Source organism: Nesoenas mayeri (genome assembly GCF_963082525.1).
Source record: "Nesoenas mayeri genome assembly, contig: SCAFFOLD_36, whole genome shotgun sequence".
Classification (NCBI taxonomy): Eukaryota; Metazoa; Chordata; class Aves; order Columbiformes; family Columbidae; genus Nesoenas; species Nesoenas mayeri.
In genome coordinates, this window is record NW_027659963.1 from 508,872 (window position 1) to 535,021 (window position 26,150).

A 26,150-nucleotide genomic window follows, 5' to 3' on the forward strand; every position below is an offset into this window, starting at 1 on the left:
CCTTTCTGCCTGACTGCTCTCCAGCCACTCTGTGCCCAGCCTGGAGCGCTGCAGGGGGTTGTTGTGGTCAAAGTGCAGGACCCGGCACTTGGCCTTGTTGAACTTCATCCCATTGGAATCAGCCTATTTTTCCAGTCTCTCCAGATCCCTCTGCAGAGCCCTCCTGCCTTCCAGCAGGTCCACACTCCCTCCCAACTTGGTGTCATCAGCAAATTTGCTGATGATGGTCTCAATCCCCTCATCTAAATCGTCAATAAAGATGTTACACAGGACTGGACCCAACACTGACCCCTGGGGACACCACTAGTGACTGGCCGCCAGCTGGATGCGGCCCCATTCACCAGCACTCTCTGGGCCCGGCCCTCCAGCCACTTCTTCACCCAGCGTGGAGTGCACTTGTCCCAGCCACGGGCTACCAGCTTTTACTCGAGTATATTATGGGAGACAGTGTCAAAGGCTTTGCTGAAGTCCAGATAGACCACATCCACGGCTTTCCCCTCATCCACCAGGTGAGTCACCTGATCATCAAAGGAGATCAGGTTGTTCAGACAGGACCTGCCCCTCCTAAGCCCATGCTGGCTGGGTCTGATCCCTTGTCCATCCTGAAGGTGCTGTGTGATTGCATTCAGGATGATCTGCTCCATAACCCTGCCAGGCACGGAGGTCAGACTGACAGGCCTGTAGTTACCAGGGTCAGGTTTGCAGCCCTTTTTGTGGACTGGGGTAACATTGGCCAATTTCCAATCATATGGGACCTCCCCAGTGAGCCAGGACTGTTGGAAGATGATGGAGAGCGGCTTGGCAAGTTCTTCCGCCAGCTCCCTCATCACCCTAGGATGGATCCCATCTGGTCCCATAGACTTGTGAGGATCCAGATGGCTCAGTAAATCACCAACTATTTCCTCCTGGAATACAAGGGACCTGTTTGGCTTCCTGTCTCTGTCAACCACCTCCAGAGGCCAGTTGTCCTGAGGGCCACCTGTCTTTCTGGTGAAAACTGAGGCAAAGTAGGTATTAAGTACCTCAGCTTTCTCCTCATCTTTGTTAACTATATTTCCCTCAAAGTCCAGCAGAGAATGGAGGTTTTCCTTGCCCCTTCTTTTGTTATTAACATATTTAAAGAAGGACTTTTTATTATCCCTGACAGAATTGGCCAAATTAACCTCAAATTGCGCTTTATTTTCCCTGATTTTTTTCCTGCATGATCTAGCTATTTCCATAAATTCTTCATAAGTAGCCAGCCCTTTTTTCCACAGTTGGTAAAGTCTCTTTTTATTTCCGATTTCCTTCAGAATCTCCCTGTTTAGCCAAGCCGGTTGTCTTCCCCGACGGCTAGCCTTTCGGCACACTGGTATAGCCTGTACCTATGCACTCAAAACCTCCTGCTTGAAGCATGTCCACCCCTCCTGGGCCCCCTTGTTTTTAAGCATTGTTTCCCAGGGTATGCTCTGAACTAGGCTTCTGCATAGGCAAAAGTCTGCCCTCCGGAAGTCCAGTGTAGAGGTTTTGTTAATGGGTCTCCCTGCATCTCTGAGTATTGAAAATTCTATTATTTCATGGTCGCTATGACCCAGGCGGCCTCCAACCACTACATCTCCCACCAGCCCTTCTCGGTTTGTAAACAGTAGGTCTAGTGGGGCCTTGCCCCTCGTAGGCTCATTTACCAGCTGATGAAGGAAATTGTCCTCTACACACTCTAGGAACTTCCTAGACTGCCTCTTCTGTGCAGTATTGAGCTCCCAGCAGATATCCGGCAGGTTAAAGTCACCCACAAGAACAAGGGCTGTCGACTTTGAGACATCTGCCAGCTGCTTGTAGAATAATTCATCTCCTTCATCGTCCTGGTTGGGCGGTCTATAACAGACACCCACGAGAATGTTAGCCTTGTTGAACTTCCCTCTGATTCTGGTCCACAGGCACTCAACCTTGTCGCTGCTGACCTCAAGTTTAACAGAGTCGAGTGACTCTCTAACATATAAAGCCACCCCTCCACCTCTCCTACCCTGCCTATCTTTTCTGAAGAGCTTGTAGCCACACATAGCAGCACTCCAGTCATGAGAGTCATCCCACCATGTTTCTGTGATGGCAACTATGTCATAGCTTTCCTGCTGCACAATGGCTTCCAGCTCCTCTTGTTTGTTGCCCATACTGCGTGCATTAGTGTACATGCACTTCAGGTGGGCTGCTGATTTCACTCTTAATTTGGGCTTTCCATCTTTAGGCTGATCTTTGGAGAGCCCAGTTTCAATCCCTTCCCACTTCAAACCTAGTTTAAAGCCCTCCTGATCAGCCCTGCCAACTTATGGGCTATAGTCCTCTTGCTCTGCCTAGCACCCCATGTCCTCTGAACCTATCCTGCCCAGGACTCCTCACACTTTGCCCAGAGCGAGTCACACTGAGGTGTTGGCTGGTTCCCTGGCTGAGATGTTGGTTTAGATGGTCACCTACAGCACAGGTGGGTCCTGCCCCATCATCACCTGCTCTGCTCCAGTCTGAAACAGAGCCCAACATCACAATGGGATCATGAGAGAACTGAGGTTGAAGGGACCTCAGGAGTCTGCAGTCCAACCTGTCACCAACTGGGTCACACTAAGCTGTTCAAGCCTTGATTCAATCAGAGCTTTAGCAGGACTAGAGAAGTGATCATCCCTTTGTACTGGGCACTGGTGAGGCTGCACCTTGAATCCTGGGGTCAGTTTGAGGCCCCTCATGGCAAGGAAGACATTGAGGTGCTGGAGAGAGTTCAGAGGAGGGTGACAAGGCTGGTGAAGGGTCTGGAGCACCAGTCTTATGAGGAGCGGTTGAGGGAGCTGGGGCTGTTCAGCCTTGAGAACAAGAGGCTGAGGGGAGACCTTGTTGCTGTCTACAGCTACCTGAAAGGAGGTTTTATCATGGAGGTTGTTGGTCTCTTCTCCCAAGTAGCAAGTGATAGGACAAGAGGAAATGACCTCAAGTTGCACACGGGGACGTTTAAATTGGATATGAGGAAAAAATTCTTCAGGGAAAGGGTTTTGAAGCAATGGAGCAGACTGCCCAGTGAGGTTGTGGAGTCACCATCACTGAAGGTGTTTAAAAGACATACAGAAGAGGTTCTTAGGGACATGGTTTAGTGCTAGATTTAGGTTATGGTTGGACTCGATGATCTTAAGGGTCTCTTCCAACCACAATTATTCTACGATAAGTCATGTTTGCTATTTTCTTTCTCAGAGGACCATGCAGCCTCCCTGAGAGCCAGGACTTTTCTGAGGTGTTGGAGAGATGTCTCACGGTCACACCAGCCAGTTCCACCAGCCCCTGTCTGTCCCTTCCCAGACCAAACCTTTTCTCCATAAGGCAACCTTCCAGGCGAGTTTCTGGGACACAGCAAATGCTGTCCAGGTCCTCTGGGCCTGTTCAGAGAGAACAGCTTGCCAACACGGTGATGGCCTCCCTGTGCACCTCAAAGCTTTCCTGACCGTTTTTCTCCATGTCCCGCTTGTACCCAACCTTTCTGGTCCTTAAGCTTTACATGAGGAGATTGAGCAGGGATGTGGGGAAGGTGTAGAAAAAATGGTTTGTCAAACTGTCTTGGGAGGGCTGTTCTGGGCATCCCACAGTCCAGGATGAGGGTGCTGGAGAAAACAGTGGCATTGGTGAGAGGTCCAGGTGGAGAAGGCCTTGTGCCTGTCTACACTGGGGTAGAGAGCAGTAATGCATTCAATGGGATGCCCATGTGACCAGGAAGGGGACAAATGGCTCTGAAATGCCTTCCATCCAGTTCTTTACCCATCGCAGATACACCATCCAGGCCATGAGCTGCAGCTTCTCCAGGAGATGCTGTGGGACACGGTGTCAAAGGCTTCACTGCATCTAAGGACACAACACCCACAGCCCGTGTGGCGGATTCACTCCCCACAACAGACTTTCCCTCATCTGCTCAGCCGGTCACCTTGTCACAGAAGGAGATCAGGGTGGTCAAGCAGGACCTGCCTTTCATCAAGCCATGCTCATTGGGCCCCATTGCTCATCTCGTGTGTGTAACCTCACAGTCCTTTCCCAGCCGTGTTCCTGCTGTTGGCCAATCCCCTGCAGAGACAGAAGTGACCTCACAGTGCCCTCCACACCCATTGATTCCTACTGGACTATGAGTTCCTGAGACACAGTGACCACATGACGTCGTACCCACCATCACCCTCTTTGTGGTCCAGTGTGTGAGCAGATCAAACTGAGCTGCTTTCATGAAATGTATCTAATAGATTCCTATCAAGGGTTTGAGTGGAGAAACGTTCCTCAGAGGAGCTGCTGTATTTACTCTGAGACATTTTACATCTCTGCTTCTGCCTTTTTTTCTTCTTCCTATTTCTATTCTGACGTGAAAGAGCTCTCCAAGGAAAAGATTCATGGAATCCTACACTAACACAGGTCAGAAGAGACCCCTGAACACCATCTCTGTCCCACTGACCTTTATGGCACCCCAAGGAATAGCTGATAGCATTTGTGCTCCCTTGGGTTCATCTCACCACATGAACACACTGGGCATGCACATGATGTGTATGTTTGCAACTCATCTGCACAATGAAAACATGAACTTTTGACCTAGTGTTTTATAGAATCATAGAATGTCCTGAGTTGGAAGGACTCAAAGGATCATGGAGTCCAACTGCTGTCCCTGCACAGGACACCCCACAGGTCACCCCGTGTGTCTGAGGACGTTGTCCAGTTTCTTCTTGAACACTGTCAGGTTGGGGCCGTGACACCTCCCTGGGGAGCCTGTTCAGTGTCCAGCACCTTGTGGGTGAAGAACCTTTTCTCATGTCTCTCTGACCCTCCCCTGACACACCCTTCTTCCATTCCCTTGGGTATTGTCATTGGTCACCACAGAGAACAGATCATTACCTTCCCTTCCTTCTCCCCTTGTGAGGAAGCTGTAGCCACCAGGAGGTCTCCTTTGAGTCTTTTCTTCAGCTCTGATGCTCAGAAACCACTTGCTTTGCTTTCTGAAGCAGAAAGGAGAAGCCATGAGCTCCAGGCAACGGGAAGGGCATCCTGTCCCTCACACACGGCTCAGGGCTCTTCCTGGGACCATCGGATGTGGGTGTGCAAGGCGCAGGGAAGGACAACAGCTTCCAGCTTCCCCATGGGGCTGCAAGGAGGCACCGAGGCCCCAGTGCCATGAGGACAACGTGTCTTCTCCTGGGCCTCAGTGGCAGAGACAACCGCCATAGCCAAGGGGACAGAGACCTGGGTTTTGTGGGTCCCTTCCAGCCTTACAGCGCCCTTTGCCATCTCCATCACAGGCTGTTCTACACGGTCCTACCCCTGCCCCTCTTTCCCTGCAGGCTGCAGACACACATCTCACTTCCCCACCTGCTCTCACCCCAGCATTTCTGCAACTTCACTGCTATGTCTGCACCTTCACTGGCTGCTCTTTGGAACACAAACCATGGGCTGATCCAGCTCCCTCTGGGTCACCTCTTGCACCACAGCACTGCCTTTCCAGTGACATTTCTTACTTCTCAAATCCTGTCCCCTTCACAGCCACATGATTCTGACTGGATTATGAGTGTCTGAGACGCAACTGACCTCAAAACACCGTACCCCTCCATCATCCGCCGCGTGGCAATGCGCCACGCAGGGATCAGCAGCTGCTGCGGCTCTTGGCTGACGGGGTTTATACCTGAGCCTCCCTCCATTTTTGGGCCCCAGAAACCCAGTGCAGAATAACTCGCATCTGAGACGAAGCTCTGAGCGGGTGGATTTCTTCTCAAGACCAGCACTGCTTGCAGCGCTCCTCCCCGGTGTCTCCGGCCTGAACGTGCTCTCGTGATGCTGGAAGCCTTGTGCAGAGATGGATCATGGCTCAGATTTCCAGCAAGAGAGCGAGCAGCTGGCTCGTCCTGACTTGGAAGACCCTCGGTGGAGGTGAGGGACCACATGTGGGCTTGGACGGTCTCGCCTGTATCAGCTCATGTAGGTGCTCCGAAACACCCCTGCAATGGGGAGGTTCCTTATGAGATGAAAGGGATGCCGTACGGTGCAGGTCCACCAGGCCAAGTCAGCAACAGATCTCAAATGTTCCGAGTCCTGGACTGGAATTGGAGACAGGCGGGTGGGAAGGGAGCCTGAGGGGGATCCAGCCGAACTGCCGGCTTGCGGCAGCACCAGTCCAGGGCTTCCCGCAACCAATGCCGGGACACCCCGAGGACAGAGATTTCCTGCAGCCTTCTTTGTCCCGAGGTGGAGCAGAAAGAGATGAGCACAGGGGGAAAACTGTCATTTTTTTTTTAATTGGCTTTATTGATTTCTGGAAACAATCCAAGGCCGAGCAGAGGCTGGCAGCACCACGTCCTCAGGGCAGGTGAACGCCGCTGTCACCGTGCATGCACCTATCCCTGGCGTGGCACCCTCAGACGCTCCCTCTGGACGCTGCACAGGCTCAGGACCAGCCGCATGTCCAGGCACCCGCGTCGCGCTGGCAGCCGGGCTCTACTCCTCTTGCTGTCCCGCGGTGCAGCTGCAGCGGAAAGCCCTGCGCAGAGCCCGCAGCGCCCTCCTGAACCGGGAAGGCCGTCGCCGTGGAGCTGGGCCCTGCGCTGGGCAGGCCATGTCTGCGCTGGTCTCTCCTCCATGTCCCGCAGGCATTGGAGAAACCGTGTTCTCTTCTTCCTCCTCTGCAGCTGGGACGAGAGGGGCTGTGCTGGCCTGTCCCTCATCCTCTCCAGCCAAGTGAGCTTCAACGGCTTCAGGTCCTGCGGGTGCTGGTTTCTGCCACTGCAACGTCCGTGCATTGGGCCCGGTGCTGCTGTTCCACCGGTTGCTGGCCAGGTCCCTGGACCTCAGCCTCAGCCCTGCGCACGGCCTCACTGACGATGTACTCCACAATGTCTGCCAGAGCCACATCGTCCTCTGTGGAGCTGTGCTGGGCAGGTGCCGGGCGCTCTGCCTCTGCTGCCACCTCTGTGTCTGTGCAGCTGGTCAAGCCAGGCCCCTCCTGGGGACCTGCAGGGGCGTCCTGGAGGTGCTCCTGGACCGAGGGCTTGATCCAGGTGCTGTGGATGGTGTCTCCGCCTTGGCACCCCTCTTTGCTGTTCTTGTCTTGCAAGTCCATGCTCTGGGCCAGGTTCTGCTGTTCCTCCGGTTCCTGGCCAGCTGCCACGACCTCAGCCACAGCCCTGCGCATGGCCTCACTGACGATGCGCAGGGCTGTGTCCCACAGAGCCGCGTCGTCGGCCTCTCCCTCCTGCCCTGTCCCGACCCTCCCCTGTGGCCTATGGAGCACGGGGGGCTGGGAGTGGGCATACGCCTCCTCGTCAATGGGCATCTTGGGTCTCGTCTACCACAGAGCTGCGGCGAGCACCCAGGGGAGCTGCTGCCTCCTGAGAAGCTGCTGCTCCTGAGAAGCTGCTGCTCCTGAGAAGCTGCTGCCTCCTGAGAAGCTGCTCCTTAAATACCCCCACGGTCAGGGCGGGGACCCCCGTGTCACAATGGCTCTGGTTATGACGTCACAGAGCCTGGGCGGTTGCCATGGACACACCCACCTCCGGGCCCGGCTGGGACTGGCTGTGCGCGGCGTGGGGCAGCCCCTGCGTGACGGAGGAGGGAGCAGAGAATGTCGAGGAAAACTGTGCCCAGCACACAGGACCCTGTCCCCCAGAGCTTTGCTCAGAGACGCTGCTGCCTGCTCCGCTACACCTGCGAGAATCCGCATTCAGAGCTTGTTGGCAGGACAAGCCAAGGGCCACTCTACAGCCTCACCGCACTGATTCTCTGTTTTTGTCGTGGTCTGATCGTGGGGAGACAATCAAAACCGTGGGAGAAGGTTTCCCTTCACCCTTTTTCCCCCTTCGCCCTTCAGGCCACAGTAGTCTACAGTTAATCTCCACTCATCGCTGGACTCGCACACTGGCCAAATTGGGCTACTGAAAGGTGAGCGAGTCTTACTGATCACACCCTGGCTTTCCAGTTGACGAATCAATTACTGAATAGGAATCCAAGAGTCCCGACTGGTGCGATACTGTCGACGATGCACCCTTGTGCTAGCAACTGACACCTGCTGATCATCAACCATCAGCAGTCCTACAACAGAAGGGTCATCTGAAAGACCAGGCAAATCAGACAGCTCTTCAATTCTCTCCGTGTCCATAGCTGCTGTCCCAAATGCCCACCTATACCCTTTTGGGTCCTTAAAATACCCTCTCTTAAGGTAGTCTATGCCAAGAATGCACGGAGCGTCTGGGCCAGTCACAATGGGATGCTTTGGCCATTTTTTTCCAGTTAGGCTCATTTCAGCCTCTACAACAGTCAGCTCTTGGGATCCCCCAAGTCACTCCAAAAATACTGATGAGTTGTGTCGCCTTACAGTCTGAAGGAATTATTGTGCACTGAGCAGCAGTGTCCACCAAAGCCTTGTACTCCTGGGGGTGTGTTGTAGCAGGCCATCTTATGTGTACCATCCAGTAAACTCTGTTATCCCTTTCCTCCGCCTGGCTGGAACCAGAAACTCATGCAAGAGGATAACTACTGAGATGTAGTTTTGAGAAGTGAGAATGACTGCTGGGAGGGACACTAAAGACCTTTAGTTCAGCAGCATAACCAAGAATGAGGAGTTCCCTGGTGCTGTTATTAGTGATAGATAGTGCCACTGTTCAAAACCATCCTTGAGAATGTCTCTGTCCTCCCTGGGCTCCAAAGCTCATCCTGCTCAGATTTTGACAGGATTGCTGCAAACCCCTGTGACCCAAACCTCTACAACTGTCTCTGCTCAACAGTCTTTTATCCCAGGAAGTGGAAAACTCCTAATGCCAACACCAACCCAGTGCCCAACCTGCCTGGAGAGCCAGGACAGTTGTGCCACACAACAGCTGCCTCTGAGGGAAGCTGGAAATGATGGGAACTGGAATAGTTCCAACCCAAATCATGGAATCATAGCAACATAAAACCATATAATCATAGAAATATTTAGGCTGGAAAAGACCCTTAAGAACATGGAGTCCAACTGTCAATGAAACACTGCCAAGTCCACAACTAAACCATATCCCTCATCGCCACATCTCCACATCTTTTAAACACCTCCAGCAATGGAAGCTCCAATCCCGAGCTGGCAGGACACCGTTGGCTGCAGTTGGACATAAGATACTGGTCATGGCTGTGAGTTCAGCCCTCGCTGGCAGAATGTCTCACACCCTCACTCAGGAGGGCAGGGGGCTGGGAGATGGGAGCACGTTTCAGTTTCCAGATCCCAGCACAGAGCCCAAACCATCCTGCCCTTGGACTCTGGATCCCATTTCCTGAGAAGCAAAGCTGGTGGCCTTCTGAGGATAATCATGTTAAAAGACATGAGTAATCCTTCAAGTGTTTGCGTAATTTGTCTGGGAATGACGGTTTTAAAAAGAAAAATAAAAGTTTAACATGCTTATATTTAAATACGTGTAAAATAGTACTCTGCATGTGTGGTCGCCCCTCTGGCAATGACAATTAAATAGGTATTTGCACTATAAGGCTCCATACCTCATCCACAAGCACACATCTAAGTGGTTCAGATGAAGGGTGGTGTGGCAAATGTCACCCTTTGTGTCCCCAGGTGATGGACACTGCTCATGTGCCTGTGCAGAGAGTGGCAGGAGCTGCATCCCCTTCTCGGGACAGACTCCTTCCAGGAGAGACACCGACACAGGGGGAACTCGTCGGGGCTTTACGGCATTTCACTCGGCATCAGTTTTGACATATTGGGTGCTGTCCTGTGACTGCCCTTTCTGCACAAATGATCATACAAACACAACCATTTAGTGAGACATGGTCATAAAGGGCTGTTATGGACAAGAAAGCTCACCATGAACTCTGGAGAGGGTGAGGAAGTTTATAATAAGCACCATCAAGAACCAAGAAGCTCGAGGCGTCTTCTGAAGAGCGGGAGGCCTGAGCAGCCGTGATTGGCCATTGTAGGTGTGGGAGAGGTCAGGGCATGCCAGGGAGAAGCAATGAGATGGCTGATGGCTTCAGTGAACCCTTCCAGCCATGTCTGAGCCCAGCAATGGAAAGTAGTTGATGTCTGCAGGTGGAGGAGGAACAGGAGGGAGATTTTCCTGGGAATATGGAAGGAGGAAAGGCCTCTCTTGGGCTAATCATGTATGGCAGTGCCATTTGCATGCTGTGGGCATGGCTGTGCCTGGGAGATGGGGAACGGCTGCTGCTGGGGTGGCTGTGCTCAGTCATGGCCCATGAGCTGACCCTGCTCTGCTCCTCTCTTACACTGCCCACACTTGAATGGTCCTCAGGAATCATCCATGAACCTGTTGGATCCATGAACCTCCTGGAGTGATGGGGTGTGGATCCAAATAGGGGATTCGAGCAAGTTTTAGAGTGGGACATTGAGGTGATTGGTGACCATTGCCAGGTGTATGAAGGAAGCTGGATGAGCTGTGAGGAACTCACAGGCATTTCCAACTCCACAGAAAACCAGAGACTTGCAGTTAAAGCAACAGCACTTGACATAAAACTCACCCCCAAAACACAAAACACTCACACTGACCACAGGAAAAGCCTTGAAAAACATTGGAGAAAGATCTACCAGGTCCCAGGGGTCAGGGCTCAGCCATTCTGGTGATGAACAAGCATCAAGGGCTGACATGGCATCAGAGCCACCTCCACATGGCCCTCACCACCTGGAACCACTGTCTCCATGTCTTTCCTTCAGCAGACTCCAGGGACAGGGACCTGCAGTGGTTGTTTCCTTCACAGCTGTGTCAAGTGATGGCCCTTCATGGGGTCCAAACACCCTCAGAAACTTGGGGTTTGCTTCTGCCTTTCACTTCATTGGAGGTTTGTTCATTCTCTCTGTATCTGCAGTTCAGGCTCATGGCACCAGAGGGCTCATGGACATCTAAAATGCTCTTACAAGCCAAGGCTCTGTGCATCATTTTCCTAAAGGCTTCAAGTCTGGTGTGGATGATTAGGGAGATTTCAGGAATAACCAAACACAGAGCATTTCCATAATAAATAGCAATTAATCCAAATTTCTTCTATTTCCTTCCCTGCTCGCCCTTCCCTCCCTTTCCAGAACAGGTGGTCTCAGCAGCCTCCAGTTCATATTGGTGTGGAGCATCTCCTAATAAATACTGAATATGTCACAAAATGGGTTGCCTAAATCACAATGTGAGTGAGGAGAGAGGCCAGGACACCTCGAGAGGAGTCACACTCCTCTGGACCAAGAGGTGGGTGTTCCTGGGAATCTCAGGTGCCACAGCACAGTGATGCTTGTGTTCAGGCAGCTGGTCAAGTGACCCATCTCCTGTTCTGTAATGGTGTTTGAGTTTGCTCAGGTCACCCCTGACTTGAGCCCCATCCACTGCTGGGTGTTCTCCAGACTCCTGCCTTCAGGAGCCAAGTCCCAGGAGACCTTGCTGGTGAAGACGGAGGAAAAGAAGCCATGAAGAACCTCAGTCCCGTCTGATTCTACTCTTCTGAAGTTCAGCAGCAGGCCCACGTTCACCCTGTCTATTCTCTTACTGCAAGTGAAGCTTAGTCAGCTCATCTTCCACGGTGACGGTGACCACAACCCCTCCCCTCCCCTTGCCTTGAAAAATCCTAGTCGCTGCCCTCCAGATGCAGGGAGGAGCAACCAGCTTGTGTAGCGGGTGAGTCCCACCCACACTGTGCTGCAGCAGCGAGTGTGGTAGCTTGTGCAGCAGGGTGCAGAGAGCACTTGTCGCTTGTCAGCCCCTCTAACTTATTGCCAGCATCCCAGACTGCTGACGACCATGGTCGCCTCCAGGAGGAGAGTTTGTCCCAAACAGACTGTGGCTACGCAGACTGAGGTTCTGTCCCGAATGGTGGCTGTTCCAGTCTCCATCTGCAGGGAGTGCCAGAGCCTGCTGCTGCCGGGGCAGGGAGGCCAGCACTCCACCTGTGTGAGGTGTGAGCAGGTGCAAGGTCTGCTCCACATGGTTATGAAACTTAAGGAGGAGGTTGAGACGCTGAGGACCATCAGGGAGTTTGAAAGGGACATGGACTGGTGGAGTAACACCCTGACGTGCCAGTCGGAAAGGTCCCAGGGAGGTACCCCCCAAAAGGAGATGGACCTCCTGCCCTCTCGGACAGAGGCCGAAGTCCTGAGACGGCCCCACCCTTGTTGCTGTCGGGCAGAGGTAGGGGACCTAAAAGACGACGAGCGTTGGAAGCGTATTCCGGGTCAGTGTCACGGGCAGCCGCCCTTCCTGCCTGCTTTGTCTCCCCAGGTGCCCCTCCGTGATAGCTTTGAAGCCCTGGATCTGGAAGAAGAGGTAGGTGAGGAGGCAGTGCCAAGCCTGCCTACAAGATCCCATAGGAAGAGGTGCTTGACGTCACAACTTAAGACTGCCTCTGATAAGAAAGAAAGAAGGGTGATTGTCATAGGAAATTCCCGTCTGAAAGGAACAGAGGGTCCAATATGCAGAGTTGACCCTCATCGTAGGGAAGTTTGTAGTCTACCTGGAGCCCGGATCAAGGATATCGCTAGACAGCTCCCCAAACTGGTGCACCCAACAGACTACTACCCGCTGCTGGTCTTCCAGGCAGACGGGGAGGAAGCTGCTTCCCGTAGTCTGAGGGCAATGAAGAACGATTTCAAGGTCTTGGGGAGGATGGTGAAAGACTCAGGGGCTCAAGTGATCTTCTCTTCACTCTTTCCATCTTCAAGTGATGATGTGGGATGGAAAAGGAAAATTCAGTCTCTAAATGGTTGGCTCCAAGACTGGTGCTACAGGCAGGGCTTTGGATTTTTTGATAATGGTTGGTTTTATAAGACACCAGTCCGGACAGTGTCATGCATGCGGGAAAGGTTTATCTCGCAGGGGCAAAAGGATGCTGGGGCAGGAATTAGCTGGGCTCATTTGGAAAGCTTTAAACTAGGCTCGAAGGGGGATGGGTTTGTAGCTGGGCTTGTCCCAGTTGGGCAGCATTCTAAAACTGATGAGGACCGGGTGGCCTCCTGTGCCCCTAGGGAGAAATCGGTGTGCTCTGCTCGCTCCTTGAAATGCCTGTACACCAATGCGCGCAGCCTGGGGAATAAGCAGGAGGAGTCAGAATCCTGTGATCGGTCGGGAGATTATGATCTGGTGGCAATTACAGAAACATGGTGGGACAGTTCACATGACGGGAATGTGGTCGTGGATGGCTATGCCCTTTTCAGGAAAGACAGGCCGGCCAGGCGTGGTGGTGGAGTTGCTCTCTATGTGAGAGAGCAACTACAATGTACTACATTCTGCCCAGGAGTGGATGACGAGCGAGTTGAGAGTGCATGGGTCAGGATCAAGGGGCAGGCTGGCAGGGGTGACACTGTTGTGGGCGTCTGTTACAGGCCACCAGATCAGGCTGAGGAAGTTGATGAGGCCTTCTATGGGCAGCTGAGAGTGGCCTCGCAGTCACAGGCCCTGGGTGTTTTGGGTGATTTTAACTTCCCTGATGTTTGCTGGAAGGACCATTCAGCCAGCCAGCCACAGGCCAGGAGGTTCCTCCAATGCCTTGATGAGAACTTCCTCATGCAGATGGTGGAGGAGCCGACTAGGAGAGGTGCACTGCTGGACCTCATCCTCACTAACAAGGAGGGTCTGGTTGAAGCAGTAAAGGTTGAGGGCTGCCTGGGTTGCAGTGACCACGAGATGGTGGAGTTCAGCATCTTGTGTGGCAGGAACAGAATAGTGAGTAGAATTGCAACCCTGAGCTGTAGCAGGGCTAACTTTGGCCTTTTCAAGCAACTGCGGGGGGAAATCCCATGGGCAAGACTGCCTGAAGGAAAAGAGGCCCAAGAGAGCTGGATTGCATTCAGAGATTGCTTCTTCCACGCTCAGGATCAGAGCATCCCCACACGTAGGAAGTCAAGGAAGAGCGCCAGGAGGCCTGCGTGGTTCAATAGGGATCTGTTGGGTATGCTCAAGCAGAAGAGGCGAGTTTACAGGTCATGGAAGCAGGAGCTGGCCACTTGGGAGGAATATAAGGCTGCTGTTAGAGGATGTAGGAAGGCAGCTAGGATAGCCAAGGCCTCCTTAGAATGACAGCTGGAGAGAGGGGTCAAGGACAGCAAAAAGAACTTTTTCAAATACATAGCAGATAAAACTAATACCAGAGACAATGTAGGCCCACTGAGGAATGGGGTGGGTGCCCTGGTGGCAGAAGATACAGAGAAGGCAGAATTACTGAATGCCTTCTTTGTCTCTGTCTACTCTGCCGGAGGCTGTCCTGGGGAGCCCTGTACCCCTGAGACCCCAGATGAAGCCAGGTCAATGGAGGAGCTTGCTTTAGTCGAGGAGGACTGGGTTAGGGAGCAATTAAACAGTCTGGACATCCATAAATCCATGGGTCCAGATGGGATGCATCCGCAGGTGCTGAGGGAGCTGGCTGGAGTCATTGCTGGACTGCTCTCCATCATCTTTGCCAAGTCTTGGGAAACGGGAGAGGTGCCTGAGGATTGGAGGAAAGCAAATGTCACTGCAGTCTTCAAAAAGGGCAGGAAGGAGGACACGGGTAATTATAGACCGGTCAGCCTCACCTCTGTCCCTGGGAAAGTAATGGAACAGCTTGTCCTTGGTGCCATCTCAAGGCATATCAAGGATAAGAGGGTTATTAGGGGCAGTGTCGCGGTTGAGACGGACAAGCGACATGGACCAAATTCTTTCAAGATGAAAGTAATAGATGCCATTTATTGCTACAAGTGCATTTTTATACAATTCTGCCAGTTCATGTGTCTTTTCACTATTGGTTACAAGTTACAGCACTAACATCTCATTGGTTAATTTTTCTATCATCCATGTTATTCTTCTATCCCCTTCTCTCTCACGGGTACATCTCTCCTCTCTCCGGATACTTCTTTACTCCCATCCTCCTCAAGGGTAAATCTTAATATCTCAAGGCTGATCTCTACTCTCATATTTTCTGTCAAGGATTCCACAGACCCGCTGCAGTTTCCCACAATTCCCCCTTTTTTAATTTGTGCTAAAAATGCTGCCCTCATTGTCCACTGCAGGGCCCTTTGCAGCAGAGAAATCATGCATGGCAACATTAGTAACACAACCACAACAATCATCAAAATGATCAGTCCTGTTTTCACTACTGATAACAACCATCCTAAAAACTCTCAACCACTAAGCAATTTATTTAACAAATCCCATCAAAATCTTCACACCCATGTCCTTGAGCTAATAACAAAAATCTATCGTGGCTCTACTCTGCCGTGTGGCGTGTCTTACAGAATCTACATCTAACAAAAGTCCACTTAAAGCCTTTTAAGTTCTGTTAGTTTGCTTAACTAGCCAGCATCCTAATTTTCTAAAATGTTTAAAGCTTTTAGCTGTGCCAACACCAGATACAAGAGATCCTAAAACCCTTAACTTTGATCCCCAAAAATCTACATTATCATCACATTTTGACTCTTATACACGCAAAAGCTGTTTTTCTCATCTTACTCTTCTGTGATTTACTATCATAGATACATTGGGCGTTAAGAGAGTTAATAGTCCCAAAATACACAGTCCTCCAACAGCATTAGAAGGAATTCCTGGTCAGGCTCTATCTCCACAAATCAAGAACACACCATACAGGAGGTTTTGGGGTCGCTGTTCCACATTATCAATGACAACCCTTGGATTCTTCTGCGAGGCATTACACCATCGAGTTTCATTTCTATAGTCACCAATGGTAGCATTAACATTTTGCAGTCTTATCCATTCATGCTTTAGCATATTGTCCTGGCACTTTTCATAAACCAGCTGGATACAAGCGTCCATGGGCACAGATCCCAGCAATTCCAGTTCCTGTGGTTCAGTGTCTGTTTCCGGGAGACAGTTAATCCAAAGTGCCATGTTAGTATTATTACAGTTTGTTGCAATGCCTCTGCATCAACCATTATTTTGAAACAATTGTGTGATGCTGCTGTAGTCATCAAGGAGGATGCCAACCAAGCATGTGTGGAACGGGTTTTCTGGGATGCCATAGCCAGGCATATGGAGTCCTGGTCAGTCATGTTGGCTAAAGTACTCCACATGTTAGTCTTTGTCTGTGCGGGCATTCAAAACACAGCAGCTGCAACAATCATTGTCAGGAAGATAGCACAGGTTTCACGTTTTGCGCCAGCAACCATTGCGGCCCTTGATCTGAAAAGACACAAGCAGAACCTCTCCCCCAGGTTATCAATTGATGTGGCCTTTTCCATTGACTAGTGATTTGACCATAACTAATGTAGGTTCCTTCTGATTTAGCATGATTTTGGGTCATACTTGCAAAGTATTTAATCACATACAATGCTTTTGACAATTGGTTTTGTGGTGTTTTCCCTACTTCTCCCCCCTTTTTGTTTTAAAAAAGAACAAAACCAAAACAAAAAAACACAGTTCAAAAGCAGATATGTGCATTGAACCTTGACTACGTACTCAGAATCACAAATCAAATTTAGAGGTTCCTCCTTAAAAAGCTCTAAGTAATTTAAAGCTGTGCCAAGTTCTGCTAATTGGGTTGAACCTTCAAAAATTTTTTCAGAATGATGCCAATTGTTATCTTCACACTAAACCACTACAGCTTTATGAGACTGCCCAGAACCATCGACAAAAACTTTGCAAGTATGTAGGATCAGACCAAATACATGCCAAAAGCTGTGGTGTTAAGAAAACCAGCTAGTGCAATTTATAGAGACATAGATTACAAATAAAAAAATCAAAATTAAATTTCACAAATGGTACATATATGACAAAAGGATCATGGTCTATTGAAACTTAAATTAATTCCCTGCATTTTCTTGAGTAAAGTGATAATTGGTATATAACAATCAGTATATCAGTTTGCTAGCAATCTCATCATACTGTCCCACAATAGCCACAGGTTGTTTCTATGTTGTTGCCATAAATAGACAAATCTGCAAGTCCAGTCAAATACAGTCAACCTGTTAGGTTGTCATAAATTTATTCCTCAAAGTTTCCAACTCCATTTTGGCTGTCATATTTATTGGATATTGTTTTCCCTTACCAGATCAAAGTCCCGTTTCAGATCTATCAGTGTAGTATTTGCTTTATCGAAACATTGGCTGTTAATACTAGTGGAAATACAGCATCTGAAATTTCCTTGGAGACAAGCAGATCTGCGCCATCCAAGCAGCTTCTTGCAGGCCATGCAAATAAACAGAAGTCTCAGAAAACGTTATTTGAGCTTACAATTTACTTAACGAATCTTAACCTAAGAGAGGTATAAGAGTTTCTAACAACTATAAGAGTTCATGTATTTAAACTTTGTTCCAAATTTGGCATTCCATTGGTCTCAAAAAACGGCTTTTCTTTTGTTCTCTCTCATGACCTCAAAAACTAGCATGGTGAATTTACTAAGAAGTCACTTACAACTAATTACCACAGAATAAGTCTATTAACAAATTTTTGGTTTAATTTTCCAGTTTCATTAGAACTATGCATCCACTGGTGATGCCTTTAAATTTCACCCTCAGACTCCTTCATGCAGTATCACAGCTCTCTAGCAGTAACATTGCTTGGAGGAGGGGCGCGGGGGGGAATAAAACTTCCCTCTCGCCCCTATCTGAGATGGCAAGACGTACAGCCCAGCATGAAAACACAGCAGGTTGAACTCCACATCAAACCAATCTGGCTCCACTCCACACTCAAATCAGTACCAGTCTGACCCAGAGAAGCACTGAACACTGTGACCCCCCAAAGCTGACCAGTGTGAAAAGACTGACTTCAGCAAGGAGGTAAAATTATGAGCTCTTTTTCCCAAATGTGCCAAAACCTAGGAAACAAGACAGAAGCAAAAATAAACACCAACAACCCCTGATTCAAAGCCGAAAAACAACACAGTGCCACAACAAAAATGGATGACAATACTTCAGGGAAAAAAAAAAAAAAAAAAGGACAGAGCGGGGGGAGTAAAGCCCCCCTTTCTCCGCTTAGCAGCGGGAAAAACAGGTTTCTCCATTTTTTTTCGTTCTCTTCTTCCTGCAGTTCAGATATAGTCAAGGTCATGCAGCTGGTATACTGGTACAAAGTGGGAGGCTGGGAGGCTCTGGTAAACTCCTCAGTTACAATGAGCTGCACACAGGCCTGGGATATTTTGCTGTTTTGTTTTCCCATTTCATTCCAACCATAATACACTTTATATGCAATTTCAAGTAGCTCAGCAATAGTTACATTCCTTAGCTCCATTTACCTGTTACAATTTAGAGATGTCAAAAAACAGTATAAACCAGTATAATAAACATAAATCCATTATTCTATTTTCCTACATCTAAATCAGTTAATATTCTAGCAACTTTTAAATACAACCTCTTCCAAATTCACAGCTATCATAGCATTTTAACAATTTAAATACTTTTCTAACAATATAAGCAATTACTCTAATGTGTAAGGATGCATCCTAAGGGGGAGCAAGGTGGAATTTTAGCAGTGGAACCGGTTTCCATTTTTTAATTATCTCCCCAAACAAGATTCTTTTGGTACCAAATATGAATATGCAAACTAAAATACTGAGCTCAGATATGAAAACCATATACCAAGTTCAAATACGCAGATGGATCACAGTTACACCAATTTAAGACAATATCTCAATTTTTTATATTGCACCTTTGGGTCGCTCACTGCTCAGCCAGGTGGAGGTACCTCTGGGTCTCCCTGACAAAAAAAGTCAGTTGCGCGCTGAAACCCATCGGCACCCGCCGAGCCAGACTGGGCAAGGCCTTTTTTTGTTTTCTTTTGTTATTGTTTTAGTGTCTCATCTGGTGCGCTACAGCTGCTATTCCAAAACCAGGATTCTTTACATGATGTGCATACGGAAAAACCAAATCCAGCACACCGAGAGGAGACACAGCCTGTCACAGAGTTGCGCAAGTCTGAATGCTGGAATAAAGCTAGCATGCTAGAGAAAAAAAAAATAACAGCTACTACACACAAAATTTACCATCACATTCACACAGTAAAGAACTAAATTACTCATGATCTTCTGTATTATCACAAAACGCACATTTTGAGTTAATGAATTCTCATGATTTGACAGACTGTGAAGTTATCGTACCATATAACAAAGACCTACCAAAATTACAACATGCGTAAACCGATACCCACAAAGAAAACAGGTTAATGAGGAAAGCATCTTGCAGACTTTAGCAAGTTTACTGTGACCTGTGTGTTATCAGTTAACTCTCTCTCAGCTTGTTGACGTTCAAACCGTTCCAGCTGTAAAACTGTCTGTAATGATCTAATGATCTCTTGGAGAGATTTATTTTGTCCTGCTCTTCTCACCCTAAAACCAACATTAATTGCAACAAAATTCTATTCTCCAGACACTTTTACCAATTATTTAATGTAAACAGCAGCGAACACTGATTTCAATATTTAACAAGATATTCCTTCCTTATAATTCTGAGTGCTTTCCTAAGTTTTAAAACACCTCCCAATACTGATTTTTAGGAACACAACTGAAAACAATTATCCCTGACCCCATCTTACAAGTAAAAACCTTGAGAAGGGGGAGGGAGGGAGGGGTGCTTCTTGCAGCATGACTGGGAAAAGTAGGGAGAGAGTTTTGCAGCGCACTTAACTCACATTCCTGACAAGGTGCTTGATTTTCAGAGAGGCAATACACAGAAACGCATAATATGTACTGTAAAACTCGCAGATAGCAAACATGAGCATTCTCTACTGCTAATTTCAACACCAATGCTTCCTTAGCTCATAAGTTTTCAACCTGCTTACTGATAGCCTCTTGAAGATGGTCAATAAATTGCATGTAATTCTCACTGGGACCCCGATTAACAGTTGTAAATGATTTGGCTGCACTGCTGATCCCAGGCACCCCCATCACAGCTTGATATGTGAGGTCTGTTGACTGCTTCAGGATTTCAGAAAGTTATCGTGCCTGTATAGTGTCTCTTCCAGAAACGCACAGGGTCCCGTGGTTTAACTGTAATCGAAACTGGGGGTAAATCCCAGCTTTTTGGTAAGTTCGGTTTACGCTCTGAAACTCTACCCTCACCCTCAGGAATTCAGTGTGGGAGGGAGAAGGGGGCAGGTTGGAGGGCCCCAAATCTGTAGGAATTACGTTATTTGGCTTGGTCTGGCTCATCACGGGGGGGTCCTCCCCACCTAAATCTCCAGGCAAGGGGGGACAGGAAAAAAAAATGTCCATTTTTTTTTTTTCTTCCGCGACTGATAGCGGCGGGGCAGAGGGGTGAACTGTGATCAATGGCGGTGACGCAGACGGTGGAACCGCGGTTGCTGATGACAGAGGAGAGGTTTGAGCCGTAATTGATGACAGCGGAGTGGTCGGCCGAACGCACCGCTCTGACTGGTGCTCCGACTGGTTCTCTGAGGGCCCCTCCCGAGACCATAACGCTGTTTTTTCATGTGAGTCTTTCATAGCTTTTAACCGATCTCGGGGCCACACATATGTATACGACTCTTTCATAGTTTTTTTCTGATCTCGGGGCCACACATACGTGCGCTTCTCCTTTATTCCTTTTAACTTTCCAAGAAAGTGCTGCGGATCCTTGTCCATGTCAGATAATATGGATTTGGGCAGTTTTGACGAATCTTTAGTAACAAGGGGGGTCGGGGTAGTACTTAATCTTGCTTTTTCCTCCGAATTTGGCCCAGAAGAGTCAAGAATACCATCCCCCTCAGCTGCCTCTGCCTGTTGCTGTTTTAACTCTTTCAGAGTATCTAACAACAAGCGCCACATCGTTAACAGTTCAGTTGCTTCCTTGGACCCTTGGGTAGCACTATCAAACAATTTATCTCCCAAGTCCATCCATTGTGATACACTAAATGCTGTCACAGGATTAACCTCTAAACCTTGTGCTTTGCCCCATAGTAACATTTTTCTTAAAGTCAATTCCAGAAGGCTAACATCCTGCTTCTTCAGAAGCAGCTTCCATGTAGATAATATAGTACCCTCTTCTTTAGATAAGTTTCCCCCCATGTTCCCGGTAGCTCACCTCCTCCTTCGCGAGGTGTCTTTTCAATCGATCCGGATCTTCGGCAGCTCTCCTGGGCTGTTCTTATCAGCTGTACCGGGCTCCGTCTCCACAGCTCTTCGGCTGTTCACAGCTTTTCGCTGTCACCTTGTTAGGCGAGATCCTCTTCAGGTAGGATCACGTCGGGGTCACCACATGTCGCGGTTGAAACGGACAAGCGACATGGACCAAATTCTTTCAAGATGAAAGTAATAGATGCCATTTATTGCTACAAGTGCATTTTTATACAATTCTGCCAGTTCATGTGTCTTTTCACTATTAGTTACAAGTTACAGCACTAACATCTCATTGGTTAATTTTTCTATCATCCATGTTATTCTTCTATCCCCTTCTCTCTCACGGGTACATCTCTCCTCTCTCCGGATACTCCTTTACTCCCATCCTCCTCAAGGGTAAATCTTAATATCTCAAGGCTGATCTCTACTCTCATATTTTCTGTCAAGGATTCCACAGACCCGCTGCAGTTTCCCACAGGGCAGTCAGCATGGCTTCACCAAGGGTAAGTCATGCTTGACCAACCTCAAAGCCTTTTATGAGAATGTAACAAGGTGGATGAATGATGGCAGAGCAGTGGATGTGGTCTACCTTGACTTCAGTAGAGCCTTTGACACAGTCTCCCACAGCATCCTCACAGCTAAGTTGAGGAGGTGTGGTCTGGACAATAGACTAGTGAGGTGGGTTGCAAGGTTGCAAACTGGCTGAAGGAGAGAAGCCAGAGAGTGGCAGTCAATGGTGCGGAGTCTAGTTGGAGGCCAGTATCTAGTGGAGTGCCTCAGGGGTCAGTACTGGGGCCAGTATTATTCAATATATTCATTAACGATTTGGACGAGGGAATAGAGTGTACTATCAGCAAGTTTGCTGATGACACTAAGCTAGGAGGAGTGGCTGACACGCCAGAAGGCTGTGCTGCCATCCAGCAGGACCTGGACAGGCTGGAGAGTTGGGCGGGGAATAACCTGATGAAATTCAACAAGGGCAAGTGTAGAGTCCTGCATCTGGGCAGGAACAGCCCCAGGTTCCGGTATAGGTTGGGAACTTACTTATTAGAGAGCAGTGTAGGGGAAAGGGACCTGGGGGTCCTGGTGGACAACAGGATGACCATGAGCCAGCACTGTGCCCTTGTGGCCAGGAAGGCCAATGGCATCCTGGGGTGTATTACAAGGGGGGTGGTTAGTAGGTCAGAGAGGTCCTCCTTCCCCTCTACTCTGCCCTGGTGAGACCCCATCTGGAATATTGTGTCCAGTTCTGGGCCCCTCGGTTCCAGAAGGACGGGGAACTGCTGGAGGAGGTCCAGCATAGGGCAACAAAGATGATTAAGGGAGTGGAGCACCTCCCTTATGAAGAACGGCTGAGGGAGCTGGGGCTCTTTAGTTTGGAGAAGAGGAGACTGAGGGGTGACCTTATTAATGCTTACAAATGCATAAAGGGAGAGTGCCACGAGGATGAAGCCAGGCTCTTCTCGGTGGCAAACAATGATAGGACAAGGGGTAATGGGATCAAGCTGGAACACAAGAGGTTCCACTTAAATTTGAGAAAAAACTTCTTCTCAGTGAGGGTGACAGAGCACTGGAACAGGCTGCCCAGGGGGGTGGTGGAGTCTCCTTCTCTGGAGACATTCCAACCCGCCTGGACGTGTTCCTGTGCGACCTCACCTGGGCGTTCCTGCTCCAGCAGGGGGATTGGACTAGATGATCTTTTGAGGTCCCTTCCAATCCCAAACATACTGTGATACTGTGAAGCCGCTCTGACCTGCACCGCTAACAACTAAAGCACAACCAACCTACAAGTTTCTTGCAAGTATCGTACCAACACACACAGAGCATCTCCATTTCTTTTTCATCATTTTAAATGGGCAGATGGATTTTCTCCACAAGAAAATCCCCAATCTAAGCAAGACTCACTGTTCAGCACACCAGTCCTGCGCTGACTTGCCGGCAATAGGCATCCTGTAGAAGATGTTCCATACTACGATTCCTGCCACAATTTTATCCCTGAGGTAGAAAATGGCACCATCGCCATGCCCTTCTCTTTGCTTTGGAACTCGAGGCACAGGGGGAAAACTTGGAGGAATGACAATTTCTGAAGCTTCTGCTTCAGCCTCTTGATCGAAGGGACTTTGTCCCTCTAGCAAAGAGATGTCCAAACATCCAGTGCAGAAGAGAAGCAGCAGCTCTTTGCCGGTGATGTTGAGAGCGGACTAAAGAGCAGGGCCCTGGAAGAGGCTGAGGCGTTTTCTTGGAGTTGCATCTGGCAAAAGTTAAGTTTCAATAAAACGAGAATGAAACCGTCCTGACATGAAGCACAGCGCTGGCCGTTCCCGACTTCCATCACCAAAAGCAAAAGGCAGAACAGCTGCTTCTTTAAGGCAGCCTAGACAAAATAAAGACGCTTAGAACCACAGCAGCTCTTCTGTGCACAACCTGATCATTTGATTGCTATGGAGGAAATTCAGCCTCCCTGGGAAAAGAAGTCTGAATTTTGGGAAATGAGTTACCCAAGGCCTTCTTGGAGGAACGTTACGTTTCAATCCCATTTGACTATCAAAACCAGCCTCTAAAGCTTGGTGTAGGAAAGAAAGCAAACGGACTGATGTCTCCTGGAGCTCTGCAGTGTGATCAGACCAACTCTCTGGGCACTACCCAGCGAGACACATAAACCTTCACGCACGGACACAGCTCCCGAGCACGACTCCAGCACTCCCTGATTGCTCCCTTGCATTTTTCAGCATGGCTTTTGCTGTTACTTTAGCAAGAACTCCTCCTGTTGGCAAATCACTCTTGATCATTTACTGTCAACAAGTCCAATGGCTTCGTAGCCTACACTGGGACCCAGATTGCTCCTAGGAAGGACGTGTTGACTTCAGAGAGAACATATAATACAGATTAAAGAGAAGTACACATTGCTGTGTCAACACCTTGAACTGGGCACCTGCTGAATTGGAACTGGGAGGCTTAGAGGAGTCAACGCTGCTGTGATTTAGGGCCCAGCAAGTCCCGTGTGTCAAAAGTGTTCCAAATCGTGCCGAGGAAACAGATGCTTCCCACAAGACGATGTGGGTATATCTAGATGTACATCACTACCTTTCTGGCCACGGCCCCAACTGACTTGTTGCGGCACAGCCCCGGCACAGCACCAGAACATGTCGCCGGTCGCGTCCTGCCTGAGGAGCGCAGGTTGGACAGCTGTGGCAAGTTACTCGCTTTGTTCCATGTCAGTTTTACTCCTTTGGCTTTTCATGAAGTGACGTAGTTTCACGTCCACTCCATCATGAAGTTCCAATTTCCCTGAAAGTGCTGGCGTCACCTTATCCCAGAGAAGGACCGCGCTGTGAGCAGGAGGAATACACCGGTCCAAGGCAGGAAAAGAAGGGCTCTGCTCCGGGGACGTGGCGGTGCTGTGCTTTGTCCTGAGCCCCCGGCCGATCGCAATACAACTCTGCCCTTCCCAGGCAGAAATTCCCCGCAGGGCAACTGGGCAGCTGGAGGCTGGGGAGAGAGATGCTGCTGCTGCCCGGTGCTGCCCCAGTCATTGCAATCAGCTCTGGTTCTGTGCAGTGCACGGGGGTGCTGGGGAAGAGGAGGATGCTGCGAAGGCTGCAGCCCGGGGCATGCAGCAGCCATGGCTGGTTTGCAATGCGCCACGCAGGGATCAACAGCTGCTGCGGCTCTTGGCTGACGGGGTTTATACCTGAGCCTCCCTCCATTTTTGGGCCCCAGAAACCCAGTGCAGAATAACTCGCATCTGAGACGAAGCTCTGAGCGGGTGGATTTCTTCTCAAGACCAGCACTGCTTGCAGCGCTCCTCCCCGGTGTCTCAGGCCTGAACGTGCTCTCGTGATGCTGGAAGCCTTGTGCAGAGATGGATCATGGCTCAGATTTCCAGCAAGGGAGCGAGCAGCCGGCTCGTCCTGACTTGGAAGACCCTCGGTGGAGGTGAGGGACCACATGTGGGCTTGGACGGTCTCGCCTGTATCAGCTCATGTAGGTGCTCCGAAACACCCTTGCAATGGGGAGGTTCCTTATGAGATGAAAGGGATGCCGTACGGTGCAGGTCCACCAGGCCAAGTCAGCAACAGATCTCAAATGTTCCAAGTCCTGGACTGGAATTGGAGACAGGCGGGTGGGAAGGGAGCCTGAGGGGGATCCAGCCGAACTGCCGGCTTGCGGCAGCACCAGCCCAGGGCTTCCCGCAACCAATGCCGGGACACCCCGAGGACAGAGATTTCCTGCAGCCTTCTTTGTCCCGAGGTGGAGCAGAAACAGATGAGCACAGGGGGAAAACTGTCATTTTTTTTTTAATGGGCTTTATTGATTTCTGAAAACAATCCAAGGCCGAGCAGAGGCTGGCAGCACCACGTCCTCAGGGCAGGTGAACGTTGCTGTCACCGTGCATGCACCCATCCCTGGCGTGGCACCCTCAGACGCTCCCTCTGGACGCTGCACAGGCTCAGGACCAGCCGCATGTCCAGGCACCCGCGTGGCGCTGGCAGCCGGGCTCTACTCCTCTTGCTGTCCCGCGGTGCAGCTGCAGCGGAAAGCCCTGCGCAGAGCCCGCAGCGCCCTCCTGAACCGGGAAGGCCGTCGCCGTGGAGCTGGGCCCTGCGCTGGGCAGGCCATGTCTGCGCTGGTCTCTCCTCCATGTCCCGCAGGCATTGGAGAAACCGTGTTCTCTTCTTCCTCCTCTGTAGCTGGGACGAGAGGGGCTGTGCTGGCCTGTTCCTCATCCTCTCCAGCCAAGTGAGCTTCAACGGCTTCAGGTCCTGCGGGTGCTGGTGTTGTCACTGGAACGTCCGTGCATTGGGCCCGGTGCTGCTGTTCCACCGGTTGCTGGCCAGGTCCCTGGACCTCAGCCTCAGCCCTGCGCACGGCCTCACTGACGATGTACTCCACAATGTCTGCCAGAGCCACATCGTCCTCTGTGGGGCTGTGCTGGGCAGGTGCCGGGCGCTCTGCCTCTGCTGCCACCTCTGTGTCTGTGCAGCTGGTCAAGCCAGGCCCCTCCTGGGGACCTGCAGGGGCGTCCTGGAGGTGCTCCTGGACCGAGGGCTTGATCCAGGTGCTGTGGATGGTGTCTCCGCCTTGGCACCCCTCTTTGCTGTTCTTGTCTTGCAAGTCCATGCTCTGGGCCAGGTTCTGCTGTTCCTCCGGTTCCTGGCCAGCTGCCACGACCTCAGCCACAG

The 26,150-nt window shown here is 50.1% G+C and overlaps 1 protein-coding gene across 1 annotated transcript in view; it reads right to left on the minus strand.

The window, feature by feature from the left end:
* LOC308052529 (aurora kinase C-like) overlaps positions 1–26,150 on the minus strand; it is a gene marked incomplete at both ends in the record, with an annotated part of 74,928 nt that overhangs the window by 26,253 nt on the left and 22,525 nt on the right. The window contains 1 exon segment of the mRNA XM_080364608.1: positions 22,873–23,011. Within this exon segment, the coding sequence (XP_080220734.1) occupies positions 22,873–23,011 (139 nt within the window).